General features: G+C 44.5%; 1 protein-coding gene across 2 annotated transcripts; it reads left to right on the top strand.

The window, feature by feature from the left end:
* The first annotated feature begins 2,265 nt into the window (after nt 1-2,265).
* On the top strand, nt 2,266-16,103 carry TWF1 (twinfilin actin binding protein 1). 2 transcript variants are annotated; one of them, XM_083400046.1, is made up of 9 exons: nt 2,266-2,393; nt 5,332-5,409; nt 6,705-6,883; nt 8,685-8,780; nt 10,545-10,649; nt 11,380-11,505; nt 12,652-12,802; nt 13,379-13,500; nt 15,118-16,103. In XM_083400046.1, the coding sequence occupies exons 1-9, from the start codon at nt 2,369-2,371 to the stop codon at nt 15,286-15,288; spliced, it is 1,053 nt and encodes a 350-aa protein (XP_083256172.1). In that variant the 5' UTR covers nt 2,266-2,368; the 3' UTR covers nt 15,289-16,103. The 2 variants fall into 2 exon arrangements, with proteins under 2 accessions (XP_083256172.1, XP_083256171.1); XM_083400045.1 differs by having other exon boundaries at nt 2,270-2,393; nt 6,710-6,883.

Here is a 16,103-nt window from a genome sequence, read left to right as displayed (position 1 = left end):
CACTACTGGGAAAACCATAGCTTTAACTATACGGACCTTTGTTGGCAAGGTGATGTCTCTGCTTTTTAAGATGCTGTCTAGGTTTGTCATTGCTGTTCTCCCAAGAAAATACCAGGGGGTAATTCCCATTGATTCAACAGGGCTTATTTCTGAGTAAATCTGTAGTGCAAGGGTGGGGAACCTCAGCCAAGTATGGTCCTGTAGTACTCTGTTTAGTCCTTTAGTTGGAATCTCCTGCCTGGCCACTGCAAAAGCAGGATGCTAGACTAGATGGGCTGCTGGCTGGATCTATTAACCCCTTCCTATGTCCTTGAACATTTTTGTCAGCCTGAAATGTGCCCTCAACCAATCCTCTTGCATGTCTGGATGCAGAAGAAGGGCGAGTAAGCCTGTGGAGTGGGTTCTCAAAGGGTATGGGTGCACCACACTTGTGTGGCAGAAGAGGGTGGCAAGTGTGGCAGGACAATCAAAGAAGCATCTTAACATTTCAGTGTAGTACAGCATAATTATTATTTTTTTAATTTGCAGAATATGGATAGCTCTTTTCAATCTAATCTGTCTGTCTCAATTTAGAGTTAATATAAATGAGAGTACCTGGCAAAAGCAAGCTCACGACTCTCACTGAGTTTGTATATACAGTACATACTTAAGGTACATATGTAAGAGGCTTGTTTATTATTATATTTTGGGAATCATTCAACTTCTTATGTAGTTGCATTGTTTTACTTTCTGGATGCCCCGTGATCATATTATAAAGTCATCTTGTTCTATGTTATAAATCAAGCACTGTTTGGAGTTGTTTCTTTTTGTTTCCCAATGCATTTCTCACCAATAAAAAAATTCAGTGTGGAGCAAGCAAATTTTTATTTTTACAGTGTGGCCCAGAGAAAAAAGCTTGAGGACCACTGCTGTGGAGAAACTAGCCTCCTGTACAAAAGCAGACCCTCCAAGTGTCCCTATTTTCCAGGGACAATCCCGGATTTACAGAAGTCATCTCAGTTCTGATTTGATCCTGGAATGTCCCACTTTCCCTTAGGACGTCCATTTTCATCAGAGGAATGTTGGAGGATATGGAGTTATGTGACGCCTGAACCAAGGAGATAAGTAACTGTGCAACCATTAGAAGACACCTGAAGGCAGCCCTGTGTAGGGCAGTTTCTGAATGTGTAATATTTTATTATGTTGTATATATGTTGAAAGCTGCCCAGAGTGGCTGAGGCAACCCAGTCAGATGGACAGAGTAAAATTATAATTTATTCTTATTCTTATTAGTTGTTGTTGTTGTTGTTGTTGTAGCAGGAACTCTTTTTAAAATAATAATAAGTTTTTTGTCATGGGGGGCTGGAATGGATATACACCCAATGCTTGAGCCAAAAAAATCCCCTATATCTGTAATCAATAAAGTCGTGGTCATTCCTAACCCAGGAGGACTCCCCTGTGCCCCAGTCCTGCCACTCACTACCTGGCCTAGGGCAGGGCTGACAGACTCCATAAAGGACTGCTGCCGCCGCTGCTGCTGGGCAGAGAGGGCTCCTTGAAAAAAATGCTTTTTTTAACTATGTCGTTTTAAACTGTGATATTAATGCTGTATTCTTAGTTTTAGATTTTATGTGGAAATTGTTTTCCATTTGGTTGTGTATTTTTTTGAAACCTTGTCATATTGTAAGCCGCCTTGAGCATGGTTTTTAACTGTGGAAAGGCGGCATACAAATAAAATGATGGTGATTGTCTGCTTGAGTTTATTAATCACATTTTACATTTAGTTGGGGGGGGGGGGGTTGGCGGCACTGTGACTAGTCCGCAACAAACAAACTTCGTGGTGAGTTTCTCCACCTTTTTCAAACAGCAAAACCCCCACTGGTGATGATTATTATGGAAAAGAACGTGCCTATTTTCATCGGAGAAAAGTTGGAGGAGCTAGGGTTGCCATTATTCAAAAAGTGAATTGGGGGGGGGGGGCAAAGTTGTGGAGCTTTTTAATGCAAAATCTAAAGTTTTCGAGCTACTTTTAGGGAAATCCGCCAAAATCTAGACATCCGACGTGGGTTTCTATACGTCAGCTGGCGGTGCAACTTGCACAGGGACCGGGGGCTGCCGGTTTCCATTCCAGCCGCTCCGGGGCGCAGGAAGAGCACATGGCGGCGGCGGCGCCTCCGCCGCTTCCCCGGCGCCTCCAGCCCGAGTCCCGGCGCTGCCGCCTCGCCGGAAGGAGCCTCCGTCGGGGCCCAGGCGAGCTGGGCGCTGAGTGGCGGCGGCGCGTCACGTGCGCGTCCCGGGCCGGTCTGCTGGCTCTCTTTCCCCGGCGCCGCCTCTTGCTTTTGCCCCCGGCCCGAGAGGCGGCGGTTCCCGGCGGCGGCTGCTCGGCGTCATGTCCCACCAGACCGGCATCCAAGGTACCGACCCCCTTCTCGGGCAGCAGCACCCGCGGCTTCCCCCGGCGCCCCTCCCTTGCCGCTGGATCCTTCCCAATGAATGGCTCCCCGCCTCTCCCTCTCTCTCTCTCTGCCCTGCACGGAGATCGGGCCAAACTTCCGGCGTCTGAATGCAAAAGTAACTTGGAAGGAGCCGGTTCTCCCTTTCCACCCTCAACTTCATGGCATCCTAAAGCCGGTTCCGAAAGGGGAAGGGCGGCGGCGGCGGCTTAGCCTCTGAGCGCGCGCAGAATGCCTTTCACCGTCTCCAGAATTGTAGTTCGGCAAGAGGGCCCGAGGGTCATCTAGCCCAACCCCCAGCACTGCGGGAATCCTACCCAACGTGGGATTCGAACCCGCGACCCTGAGCCACAGCCGTGATTCACCCTCCACCCACCCACTAGGGGAAGAGGGTCCAAGTCAGTGGGTGTGGATTTCAGACGGTCAAATTTGAACCCCGGCTTGTGCATGCACACGTTCCCTCTTTTAAGATACTCACCGCATGGGAGCAACTCCTGGGGCTGGTGTTGCTTTGCCCCCCCATAAAATATTTGAAGGGGCTGCCCCCCCATAAGTGGATGGGCATTGCCATTCAAATGCGCCGCGTCTTGTGATGCATTACGCAGCCCACCCAATTTATCAGATTTAAGTTGGCATCCCTGATTCACCTTAGTTTTGTTTTGTTTTAATTGTTTGTTTGCTGCGGACTCAAGTCCAAGGTCCGGGCGACTGAGTCTGATAGTTTGATCCAAATCTAAGGCGGCCTCTTGAGCTAGAAAATCACAAGTCAACACACACACACACACACACACACACACACACACACAAAAGCTATTCTGCAAAGCGGAGTTTTTGCCCAGTGCAGCGTGCTCAGTTGCCCCCGGGGCGATGCTGGGGCGAGGGCGCGCGGGCGACGTGAGCAGATGTCCTCTTCCCGTTAAAGCCGGAGGGGGCGGAGCAGGCTGCCGCTGGCCTCCTTCGACCTGCACCTGCCCGCAGACTTGGCGACTGGCGTTGCAATAGCCTGTGCTGCAAAGCGAGGAGCGACGGTGCTGCAAAGTTCTTCAACTCTCTCCTGCTTGCTTTGCGCTCCAGAATACCATATACAGTATAGGAATATATCACAGCCTGGTCCAGCGTACAGTATATGCATGCGTCAAACTGGAAGGAAAACCCACTGTGGGACTTAACTTCCCCCAAAGAGGAGCCTGATGCAAATCCCCTTGAAATCCCGTAATTCCTAACAGGATCAGGGAGTTCCCAGGTGGTGGTGGTGAGATCAAAGCATAGCTGGGTGAGGTGGAGTTTGGATGCACAGGCAGAAAAAATCAGCAACTGCTGGTTATTAATTGCTGTGTATTGTCTTGCTGCAGTGTGGAGAGAAGCTTTGCCAGTTAAGCTTTGCTCCTTTTTTAGATAGGAAAATTAAATAGTGCCGGGGGAAATTACTGCCGTATAAACGTGCAAAAGAGACTAGTTGCATCTTTTGAAAGGCTATTGTGTATCAGTGTTCAGATTAAGATGTGTCATTTGGGCTGCGTGATTAGGATTAGGCATGGTTTTTAATGGGTCTTCTGAAAAAACTCTTTCGCTTCCTAGAATGTTCTTCAAAACATTCAAAAGGGGAGGACTTATCCCTGCCCAAAGTGGCTTTGTGGAGCTGACACAATTCAGTGCTTTTGCTTTCCTTAGCCTAAGGAGGCAAAAGATCAATTTACAGCAGTTGTAGCTCAGTAACATTCACGTGACTCTTTTTGTATGTTAGTTCCTGTAGGAAAATGTTTTTACGTTGCTATGCATGACTCATCTATTGATTGTCATAGCTGGGCAGTTAAAAGCACATTATACACACACACACACACACACATTTAAAAACCCCTAGGAAATTTGAAGTGATGGGTTGTGGCATCAGAAACTGAGACTGTAATCCTAACCCTATTTACCTGGGAATTTACTTCTGAATAGACATGGTTAAGATAGTGTTCGTCAGCTGCAATTCTGTGCTTCCTTACTTGGACACAATCCACAGCACACTAGAGAATAATCTGCACTGAAGATAGTGGGGTTTACTTCTGAGTAAGCATGCAAAGGATTGTACTGTAAGTATAATGTTTGAAGTTCAGATGAACACTTTAAGGCAGATACCACTTAGTTTGTTGATCAAAAGGATGCTTATTTTAAAAAATGAACAATGTATTTTATTGGTTAAACCACTTGGTGTTAAAAATAAATGCAACCTTTTAATTACATGGAGCTTTTCATCAGGAAAGTTAGTTTACTTGCAGGGATCTGTCACAAAACCATCCTGGGGATATCGGTAAAAATTGCTCATATTTGTGCAGGTCCCCTTGTGACCTTTGTTGATTTGTCTGTTTGATAGAAAGCATTCATCTGTCACCAATCTGCTGTGAATTGTAGATTTACCAGTGTCCACAGCCAATACGCTAAAAAAAAAATACGCCAGAAAAAGGTCCAAACACATCAGAAATTGTGGTTAAAGCTTTAGGCTGAGAGTAACATCATATGAAACAATGTAACTTTGTTGCATGGCAGCAAAAGAAATTTAGTAACACCAAAAGGAATTTAGGTGGCACAATTCCTTGCCTGCATCACTATCTTGATGTACACCTAATGAAGTCCACATTTCTTTGATTTGTATACCACTTTATACTTCAAGAGATCTCCTAAGAGGTTTACATATCTCGAGAAAAAAGTCAATATTTATAATAACCCACTCTTCTGCTGATGCCAGTAAAGGTACATAGAACAGCTGAGAGCATTTCCTTTCAAACGTTTGCCAAAAAAGAGGAATATAGATGATGACCTTACTTTAACATTTCATAATGTTCAGCTGTGCTCTATTGTACCACTTTGTACAAAGTGAATGGGGTCAATCTTCTTTCCTTTTGTATTTTTGCAGCTAGCGGCGAAGTCCAAGAAACCTTTGCTAGAGCCAGAAACGGACAATATAGGTTTTTGAAAATAGTTATCGAAAATGGTAAGTGGTTGCTTTCCTAACCTTCGGTTTTCATTTACAAAGAAGCATTGCTTCCCATCTTGAATATACCATTTCTTGAACCAAGGACTGCTTGTTAATAAGATTTGCTTAAATGTTCGCCACCTTAATATTAATTTTGCGGTTAAATAAAATCCTAAGCATAATTAACAGTGTAAACCTATACGTGCCTACTCGGAAGCAATTCCCTTCCCCCTGAGTTCAGTACGGCTTACTCCAAAGTAAGTGAGCATGGGATGGCAGGCTTAGAGTACTTTTTTACAATGGTTCATGTAAGATTCATTGTTTTCTGGTAGGATCTTCCCATCAGAGTCAAGAAAAACCAGCATTGGCCAATGTCTCCTGGTATACTGGTTGTTTTGGGTTGTATCCAGTGCAAGTTCTACTCAGAGTAGATCCACTGAAATTAAGGACCACCTTAATTAAGGACCACTTACTCCTCTTACCTGAAAGAGGAGGGTCTGTAGCTTAGTGGTAGTCATCTGCTCTGCATGAAGAAGATCTGAGGTTCAGCCCCCCCCCCCCAATATCTCCAGGTCCAGGGTTGGGAAAGAACCCTACCTGAAATTCTGCAGAGCTGCTCAGGTCAATACCACATAATAAATAATCTATAGCCATATTAATAATAATAATAAGAAATTTCATTTATACCCCACCCTCCCCGGCCAGAGCCGGGCTCAGGGCAGCTAACACCAGTAAAATTACAGTAAAAACATAAGAGGGGGAAAAAACAAGCAATTTAAAATACAGGTTAAAATGCAATTTAAAATATTATTGAGACCTTATAGGTCTGTGTTTTCCTCAGCTGTCAATCTGAAGTTTGTTTCTTTGAAGGGTAACCCTGGTTCAGAATTTAAAGTGCTTCCATGATTATGATTATTATAATTATTTTTAAAAGTTTTATAATATATCTCCAAGGATAAATGCTCGATTTCTTCTTCAATCCGTTGTATCAGTTCTCAATTTCTAAATGCAAAATTGCATTTCAAATATCCCTTTTTTAAAAAATGATGAATATTCATACGTATTAGAGAAATATACAATCTTGGCCTTCTGTCTTTAGACACCTAACGTTCCAGAGCAAAACGAGCCCTAGTAATTTTTTATGAAAAGATTAAATTTCTGCCTTCCTACCATTCTGTTAATAAGTGAATTACTCTTTGTACGACTTCTTTACCCTCTTGTACTTAAGCATTGACTTAGTGTACATTCAGCAGATTTCAAAACAAAGTACAGTATCAGTTTTTGCCTGCCATGTACCAACTTTGTCTTCACAGAACAGCTGACTGTGGGATCAGCAAGACAAGCTGTTGGATCCTGGGAAGCGGATTACGACTCCTTTGTTCTCCCACTCCTTGAAGAAAAGCAGCCATGTTATATTCTTTATAGATTAGATTCTCAAAATGCCCAAGGATATGAGTGGATCTTTATTGCATGGTCACCAGACCATTCTCCTGTAAGTAATGGAATGAAATATCAAGTGACTTTTAAACACAAGTTGAACTTCCAAGCCATGATTGACTGGTTTTTTGTTTTGTTTTTAAGCTAACTATTGATTTCCTTTTAATCCAGGGATGGGCAACTTACCGGTAAAAAACCCAACTGGTATCAAAGGTCATCCAGCAACGTTGACCAAACTCTGTACAGCTGTACCTTGGTTTGCAAACAAATCGGCTCCTGAACGTCGCAAACCTGGAAGTGACTGTTCCGGTTTGTGAACTATTTTTGGAAGTCGAATGTCTGACGGGGCTTCCGCAGCTTCTGATTGGCTGCAGGAACTTCCTGCAGCCAATCAGAAGCTGCAATTTGGTTTTCAAACATTGAAGTTGAATGGACTTCCGGAACAGATTCTGTTCAACTTCCAAAGTATGACTATATTATATTAATACAGAGCTGGGCAATGTGTGCCCCTCCAGATATTGTTAGACTTCCATCTCCCATCAGCCCCAGCCAGTATGATAAATGGTTAGAGATGATGGGAGTTGTAGTCTGGCAACATCTGTAACAGTTATTTCCTCTCACAAGTGTTTGAGCCTCTCCTTCCCCTACACACCCACGTAGCCCCATAGTGCTCTCTCACATGGCTGTGGGCAGTATGGAAATACTTTAACCATATGGATGAAGCCAGACTTACGAGTCCTGGTTAAGAGACAACCAATTAGGTTGGAGGACACAGTTGATCCCTTGAACGTGATTGTAGCAGCCACAACTCTTGCAGTGGAATAACATCCCGGTACCAAGCTACAGGGAACCAGGCAGAGGGCCTTCTCGGTAGTGGCACCCGCCCTGTGGAACGCCCTCCCACCAAATGTCAAAGAGAACAACAACTACCAGACTTTTAGAAGACATCTGAAGGCAGCCCTGTTTAGGGAAGCTTTAAATGTTTGATGCATTACTGTACAGTGGTACCTCTGGTTACATACGCTTCAGGTTACATACACTTCAGGTTACAGACTCCGCTAACCCAGAAATAGTACCTCAGGTTAAGAAGTTTGCTTCAGGATGAGAACAGAAATCGCGCAGTGGCGGCGCGGCGGCAGCGGGAGGCCCCATTTGCTAAAGTGGTGCTTCAGGTTAAGAACAGTTTCAGGTTAAGAACGGACCTCTGGAACGAATTAAGTACGTAACCAGAGGTACCACTGTATTTTAATATTTTGTTGGAAGCTGCCCAGAGTGGCTGGGGAAGCCCAGCCAGATGGGCGGGGTATAAATAATACATTATTATTATTATTATTATTATTATTATTATTATTATTATTACCATGACTTCTTCTATGCCACTATGTGGGGCTGCTGTATTGGGCTAGTGGTTGAAGGAATGAGATCTTAAAGCACAACAAATACATTTAGGGGATGAAGCTGGTAACATCTACTGTTTGGTTCCTCCAGTGATACAGGGTTCGGTGCTCATAGAGCTTTTACGAGCAGTAAGATGGCCAGTACTTCGGTCACAAATGGTGAACTGAGCTTGTTGGTGAAGGTTCACTGGGTTGTACCCAGAGCCAGCTTAGCAGTGTCTGCAGTGCGCTGGCAGGCAGTAGTTCTCCAGGGTTTCAGGTGGAGCAGTCCCAGCTATACCTGGAGATGCCGGGGATTGAACCTGAAACCTTCTACATGCACAGCACCTCTGAGCTGTGGCTGTAGCTTGTCATAGCAGAAAGCAAGGCCCAGTGGTTTTAGGCCTTTGAGGAGTCACTTTTGTCTGTAACATCCATTTATCTGGCTTCCAAGGCAAAAACTCAATCTTCTCTTGGCAGGTTCGTCAGAAAATGTTGTATGCAGCTACCCGGGCAACCCTGAAGAAAGAATTCGGAGGTGGGCATATTAAAGACGAAGTGTTTGGAACCAACAAGGTGCGTATTCTGCAGAGGGATTTGCTTCTGAGCGACACCTTGGAAGCAACATCTCTTCCATTTCTATGTGGCAACTGAAGTCCACTAAGTCCTGTGCAGGCGTTACAGACCCCTTGTTGGTTTAACAAGGGAGTAAGCAGCAGGGCTGTGCTGCAGAACTCTGCTCTCATCATCATGCGCCCTCCTGACATAGATCATAGAATTGTAGCATTGGAAGCGACCCTGAGGATCATCCAGTCCAACCCACTGCAATGCAGGAATATGCAGCTGCCCCATACTGGGATTGAACCTGCAACCTTGGCGTTATCAGCACTATGCTCTAACCAACTGAGCTATCAGTGTGTGCAGCATGGACATCCATCAGGAAGGGGTCTTTGCATCTCTAGCTGGTCACACCAAAGCCTCCTCCTTACAGATGTCTGTGCTGCGTGCAAGGACATCAGGAAAATAGTCTGTTGTGTTGGGACTACTCCGTAGCAGTGCCACTCCTATGTTCACCACAGGAAAGCTTTAAAAGAGCATTAGATAAATTCATGGAGATCAAAGTTATCAATAACCATGATGACTATGTTCTGCCTCCATGGTCAGATTCATTATGTGTCAGAATGCCAGTTTCTAGAAACCGCCAGTGGGCAAAATGCTGTTCCACTCAGGTCCAGCCTTTAAGCTTCCTGCAGGCATCTGGTTGCCCACTGTGAAAACATGATAATGATAATAATAATAATAATAATAATAATAATAATGATAAAAATAATAAAAATAATAATAATATTTTATACACCGCCCTCCCCGGCCAGGGCTGGGCTCAGGGAGGCTAACACCAAATATAAATTACAATAAAACGTAATATAAAAAAACCAGTTAATTAAAATACGACTTAAAATACATCTTAAAATGCAGCCTTATTTTAGTAGTAGCCCATAAATCAAGACCATAAAAGGAGGAAACATCAGATATTCACCCGAGCCAGCTATCCATGCTGGTCCTAAATGGGCCAGCAAAAAAGCCAAGGGAAAATTTATATAACAAATCCCATATAAGGGGTCAGAGTGAGTCCAAGCCGAAGGCCAGGCAGAACAGCTCCGTCTTGCAGGCCCTGTGGAAAGATGTCAAATCCCGCAGGGCCCTGGTCTCTTGTGATAGAGCGTTCCACCCAGTCGGGGCCAGTGCTGAAAAGGCCCTGGCCCTAGTTGAGACCAATCTAACCTCCTTGAGGCTCGGGACCTCCAAAGTGTTATTTTTTATGGACCTTAAGGTCGTCCTAGGGGCATACCAGGAGAGGTGGTCCTGTAGGTACGAGGGTCCTAGGTCGTATAGGGCTTTAAAGATCAAAACCAGCACCTTAAACCTGACCCTGTACTCCACCGGGAGCCAGTGCAGTTGGTAAAGCACTGGATGAATGTGGTCCTGCGGCAAGGACCCAATAAGGAGTCTCGCTGCAGCATTCTACACCCACTGGAGTTTCTGGGTCAGCTTCAAGGGCAGCCCCATGTAGAGCAAGTTACAATAATCAGGCGTGGAGGTGACCGTCGCATGGATCACTGTGGCCAGATTAGGGCGAGAAAGGTAAGGGAGTAACTGTTGCACTCAATGGGTCCTTGGTCTAATCCAGCAGGTTTATCCCACATTCTTAACACAGGAGCCAAAAGGCCCACATAGCACTGTCATAAAGCTGTTATTATGGTCAGAAGATCCCAAGTTGGGAAGCTTCAAAGGAGAATTTGGAAACTTGGGGGAAACGGCTGGGTTTTTCTGTGTTCGCAGGAGGATGTTTCACTGAACGGTTACCGAAAGTACTTGGTAACTCAGTCCTCACCTGCCCCTCTGACCGCAGCCGAAGAAGAACTTCGACAGATCAAGATTAACGAGGTATTGCACTTAGGCTTGGGAGCCAGGCATTTCTGCAACGCTGAAGGAACAACAGACGTGTATTGTGAAATAGCTTCCGAGAGCCTACCAGGGTGGCTGGGGGCTGCTTCTAGTCCTAATTACCTTGTGCATAAACATCAGCACAAATAATGCATCTCCCAGGTTTGGTTTTAAATATCTGTGACTGTTTATGCTTTGAGGGGAAGAATTTCTTCCAAGACCCGCTATAAAACAGTAGCCACAAGCACTAATTTAAGGAATTAAAATTTGCCACACTGTATCCTGCATACATTCGTTTAGTTGGTGAAGAAAGCAAAATGAGGATCTTACAGTAGCCCTAGAATCTCTCCTCCAAAAGTTTTTTTAATGTTTTTTCTACCAGCCCATCCACTTATTATTCCACATAAATTCTTTGCATTGAAACAAATCCCCTATTTTTCTGTCTGACTCTCACACAGAAAGAGAGACAAACATTCCACTCTCCTGTGTGAGCCCTATTTGGCACGCTGCCGTTTCCTTTTTGTGAAGAAAACCCTCTTAAAGCCTCATTAAGAAATAAAGGTTTTGATGAGTACAGAACAGTTCAAGATTTGAAATTCTACCACGAGGATCCTCCTCCTCTTTTGTATATGAATTTTCCACATGGCTCTACTTTGTGTGGAGCACAAACAGGATTCTCTTAAGCTGTCACCTTTTTCAAGCTGCTTTGCTCTCTTGTTTTCCTTTTCAGGTACAAACTGACGTCAGTGTTGACACTAAGCACCAGACTCTACAAGGTGTAGCATTCCCTATAGCTAAAGAAGCCCTTCAGGCGCTGGAAAAACTGAAAAACAAGCAGCTTAACTATGTGCAATTGGTGAGTGAGCAGTTTCTTCCTTTGAAGGTAATCCTGAACGTTACGAGCGTACAGGTTTCTCATTGTTGTTTGTGGAAATAGAAAAGGGATTCTGTTCCTAAAATTCCACATCTTATTACAAGCCAGATTTCTTATTAGAAGTCTGGGTGGCGAACAGTTTGCCTCAATGGGCCAGATGCTTAACAGGATGACAAAATGACACCAGTGAGTGTCATTTTGCCATCACATAATTGGCAGGTGGGCGGGGCTGCCCACCTGCCACAATTCCTCTTTGCGGGATTCCCGCTTGGGAATCACATCGTGAGACCTATTGTCAACTCAGTGCTGGCACTTTGGGAAGATCTGAGCATCGAGCTAGCAAATTGCTTCTCTCCTCCCTCCCATGGAAATGGAGGGGGTGGGGAAACACGGCTGGAGTTTGCATGTGACAGCAGGGAGCTGGGCTCTTCCATTTTGCTGCTTTTGCATGCAAAATGTAGTTTTATTTCTCTCCTCCGCACCGTGTGACGGGGTGAGAGAAAAAGCTGCGTTTTGAAAGCAAAAGCAGCAAAGCAGAGAAGCCCCACTACAGTGGTACCTCAGGTTAAGCACTTAATTCGTTCTGGAGGTCCGTACTTAACCTGAAACTGTTTTTAACCTGAAGCACCACTTTAGCTAATGGCGCCTCTTGCTGATGCCGCACCGTTGGAGCACGATTTCTGTTCTCATCCTGAAGCAAAGTTTTTAACCTGATGCACTATTTCTGAGTTAGCAGAGTCTGTAACCTGAAGCGTATGTAACCTGAAGCGTATGTAACCTGAGGTACCACTGTATTGCTGTCACTTGTAAACATCCACACCAAGCAGGTTCAGCCTCTCTTTTCATCAGCTGATTTGGGGGGGGGAGGTGGGCAATCCTGCTTAGTGCTGAGTTCAGTTGTGCAAGAAAGCTCTCCCTTCTCATCCCTAGCTGTGGATTCCAAAAGCGCTATTTGAAGCATTCCCCACTTCTTCTTTCAGTGAAGGAGGTGGCGCTTGCTTCAGAGAATCGTTGGGCTAAGATTGGCCCACAAGATTTTCCCCGCTGCTGCTCTAGTAGTATTTTGCTTGAATCAGAACGGCTTTTGCTACGCGTCTTAATTCCAACCAATATTATGTGTGCTAACAGCAAATTGATATGAAAAATGAAACAATCGAACTGGCTAGTACACTCCCAACAGAGCTGAAGGACTTGCCGAAAAGAATTCCAAAGGACTCGGCGCGGTACCATTTTTTCCTCTACAAACATTCCCACGAAGGAGACTACTTGGAATCAATAGGTATGCAAGTATTTCTGTGTATGTACTTGATTAGGTCTTTATAGCAGCAAAATTGATTTAGGGTTTTTTTCCAGCTTAGTATCTCATCCATGGGACGCGGGTGGCGCTGTGGGTTAAACCACAGAGCCTAGGATTTGCCGATCAGAAGGTCAGCGGTTCGAATCCCTGCAACGGGGTGAGCTCCCATTGCTTGGTCCCTGCTCCTGCCAACCTAGCAGTTCGAAAGCACCTCAAAGTGCAAGTAGATAAATAGGTACTGCTCCGGCGGGAAGGTAAATGGCGTTTCCGTGCGCTGCTCTGGTTCACCAGAAGCGGCTTTGTCATGCTGGCCACATGACCCAGAAGCTGTATGCCGGCTCCCTCGGCCAATAAAGCGAGATGAGCGCCGCAACCCCAGAGTCGGTCATGACTGGACCTAATGGTTAGGGGTCCCTTTACCATATATATATATATATATATATATATATATAGTCGTCCAGTCTTAAAAAGGAAGTGCTTAATCATTCAACCTTTGTAACAAGTCTTATTAAAGGATTACATTTGGAATAATCCCTCACCACTTGAAACATTCTGCAGTTTTTATCTACTCCATGCCGGGCTATATGTGCAGTATACGAGAACGGATGCTCTACTCTAGCTGCAAGAGTCCCCTTCTAGAAATTGTAGAAAGACAACTGTGGATGCAGATCATCAGAAAGGTAAGGGGGTTGTGTCATTTTTGTGCTGCGCCATCCCACAGATGTAGGTCCCTGTATGCTTGTTCTTCACATTTATTTTTACCTGAGAGATGGATGGAACAGACAGTGCTGAGCGCTGTTGCAAAAAGACTGTGCACGTACAGAAGTGCAGGGGTTTGGAACGCAAATTTGGATGGCCTGCCAAATCTTGGGTTCCCCCATTTTTGGCATACCATTTCACCAGCAGGCTGGGCCTCCTCAGCTGCCAATGAGCTGCCATCACTATGATGCAAGGCGATCCATTTTTCCTATGGATAACTAGGTGCACCTATGTCCATTGATTTCATTAGGCTTAGGTGTACCTAACCCTGCAGAGGATTGGACTGTATATTTTTTTTAATATTATCCTTTATATTCTCTGTTAGCCAAGTTTAACCAATATAAAATAACCACTAGTTAACTCTGATCCACTGATAGATGGTTCTACATGGTATTTCATACAGCGCCATCAGAGTGCATGGTGCTTTATAGCCATGCAGTGGAAAATATTCAATTATATTTCATAAAATTTCAACATTTTAAACATATAGAGTCAAAACACAATTTTGTATTTTCTCTCATTTTTGTTGACTTCCCACCTCTTTTCCCAGTTGTTGTTTCTTTACTTCTGCTGCACCCTATCTTCTATCTTGACTTGGCTTGACTACTGTAATTCGCTCTACTCGGGGCTGCCCTTGAAGCTGTCCCAGAAACTCTAGCGGGTGCAGAATGCTGCAGCGAGGCTCCTCACGGGGTCTCTGCCATGGGAGCATATTCACCCAGTGCTTTTCCAGCTGCACTGGCTCCCGGTGGAGTACAGGGTCAGATTTAAGGTGCTGCTTTTGACCTTTAAAGCCCTTCGCGGCCTAGGACCCTCGTACCTACGGGACCGCCTCTCCTGGTATGCCCCACGGAGAGCCTCAAGGTCCATAAATAGCGACACCCTAGTGGTCCTGGGCCCTAAGGAAGTCAGAATAGCTTCAATCCAGAGCCAGGGCCTTTTCAACTCTGGCTCCGGCCTGGTGGAACGCTCTGCCTCATGAGACCAGGGCCCTGCAGGATCTGATTTCTTTCCGCAGGACCTGTAAGACAGAGTTGTTCCGCCTGGCCTTTGGCTTGGAGCCAATTTGATTCCCTCCCTCTCTTTCTTTTTTCCTTTCCTTCTCCTCCTGCGATGAGGCTACATTTTAATATTTTATTGTTTCAATATTTTAATGTATTTTAATTTTGTTTTAAGTTGTAATCATTCAACTTGTTTTTATTATTGCTTGTTAGCTGCCCTGAGCCCGGCCTTGGCTGGAAAGGGCGGGGTATAAATTGTTTTTGTTGTTGTTGTTGTTGTTTATCAAATAATAACCATAATATTATAATCTAAGTACTTTGGTTGCTCATAGCTCAAATCCTGCTTGCCAGTTCATCATAAATAGTCTGGAAAAGGCATCCATTCTTCATAAAACACTGAGCCATGCAAAGATGTTACACTGATGCTAACTCTCATGTGTTTCTTTGGATGAGAGTCATAAGGCGTATGAAACTATCAGCAGGGCAGGAACCAAATCCTTCGCATTTATCCTTACGCTTCTTCTCCAAATCACTCAGATTGAAATTGGCGATGGGGAAGAGTTAACTGCCGACTTCCTTTATGAAGAAGTTCATCCCAAGCAACATGCACACAAGCAGAGTTTTGCTAAGCCGAAAGGACCTGCAGGCAAAAGGGGAATCCGAAGGCTGATCAGGGGCCCGGCAGAAGCCGAAACACCTACTGACTAAATGCAGCGCCGGGAACAGAAGCGTTACGGTGGGGGGTAGGGAACCCACCCTAGCCTTTAGAAATGAACTGAAAGCATTCCACACCCCTCTTTTTCCAGGAGAATAAGGTGACTGGTGATTTTTCGCTGCACTTGAGATGCCACCTTAGATGTTACAAGGTCCACAGCCTGTGGTTGTAATGAATTGGGTAAAACTAAAACTAGAAGCTTGTATAAGGTTAATTCTAATATGAATTAATATCATAGCCTTACAGTTCCAACACTACTCTATATGTAACATATATAGGTCTGAAGTCAGTTTAGTGACAACATAAAATGGATCATTAGCTAGATATTGAATTTTTCTCTCTCGCATTATCTACTTTTAAGGGGGCTGCTGCTTTAGAATAAAAATTGGCAGGACTGAGCCCTGTTTTTCTCCACTGTACTTCCCCTGTCCTTCTACAAACTAACAGTGCAATATTTTATTCCACTGTTTTCATACCATGATCCTAAAAAATTATTTGGAAGCAAGTTCTGTGGAGATCAATGGGCCTTTATTCCAACTGGAGGTTTAAGATCTCGCTGCCACAAGACTGAAACCTGACTCATTTGATACAGGGACCCCAAATTATATTCTTTGTAGCCTTCTAACAATATGTTTCTGGTTTTCTGAGAAAATAACACTATTATTTTTTTTTACATAAATCATGTTTGGCAATAAGGTTAAGCACTACATGTTTGAAAAATGTGATTCTGTAAGGAACACCAAGTGCTATGAAATAAGAGTTTTCACCATCCAAATCATTTCTGATCTAATTAAATTATGAAAGCTGC

The sequence above is a fragment of the Podarcis tiliguerta genome (genome assembly GCF_965153285.1).
Source record: "Podarcis tiliguerta genome assembly, chromosome: 10".
In the NCBI taxonomy this organism is placed as follows: Eukaryota; Metazoa; Chordata; class Lepidosauria; order Squamata; family Lacertidae; genus Podarcis; species Podarcis tiliguerta.
Note: the sequence above shows the minus strand (reverse complement) of the source record. Positions and strands in the feature narration are given on the sequence as shown.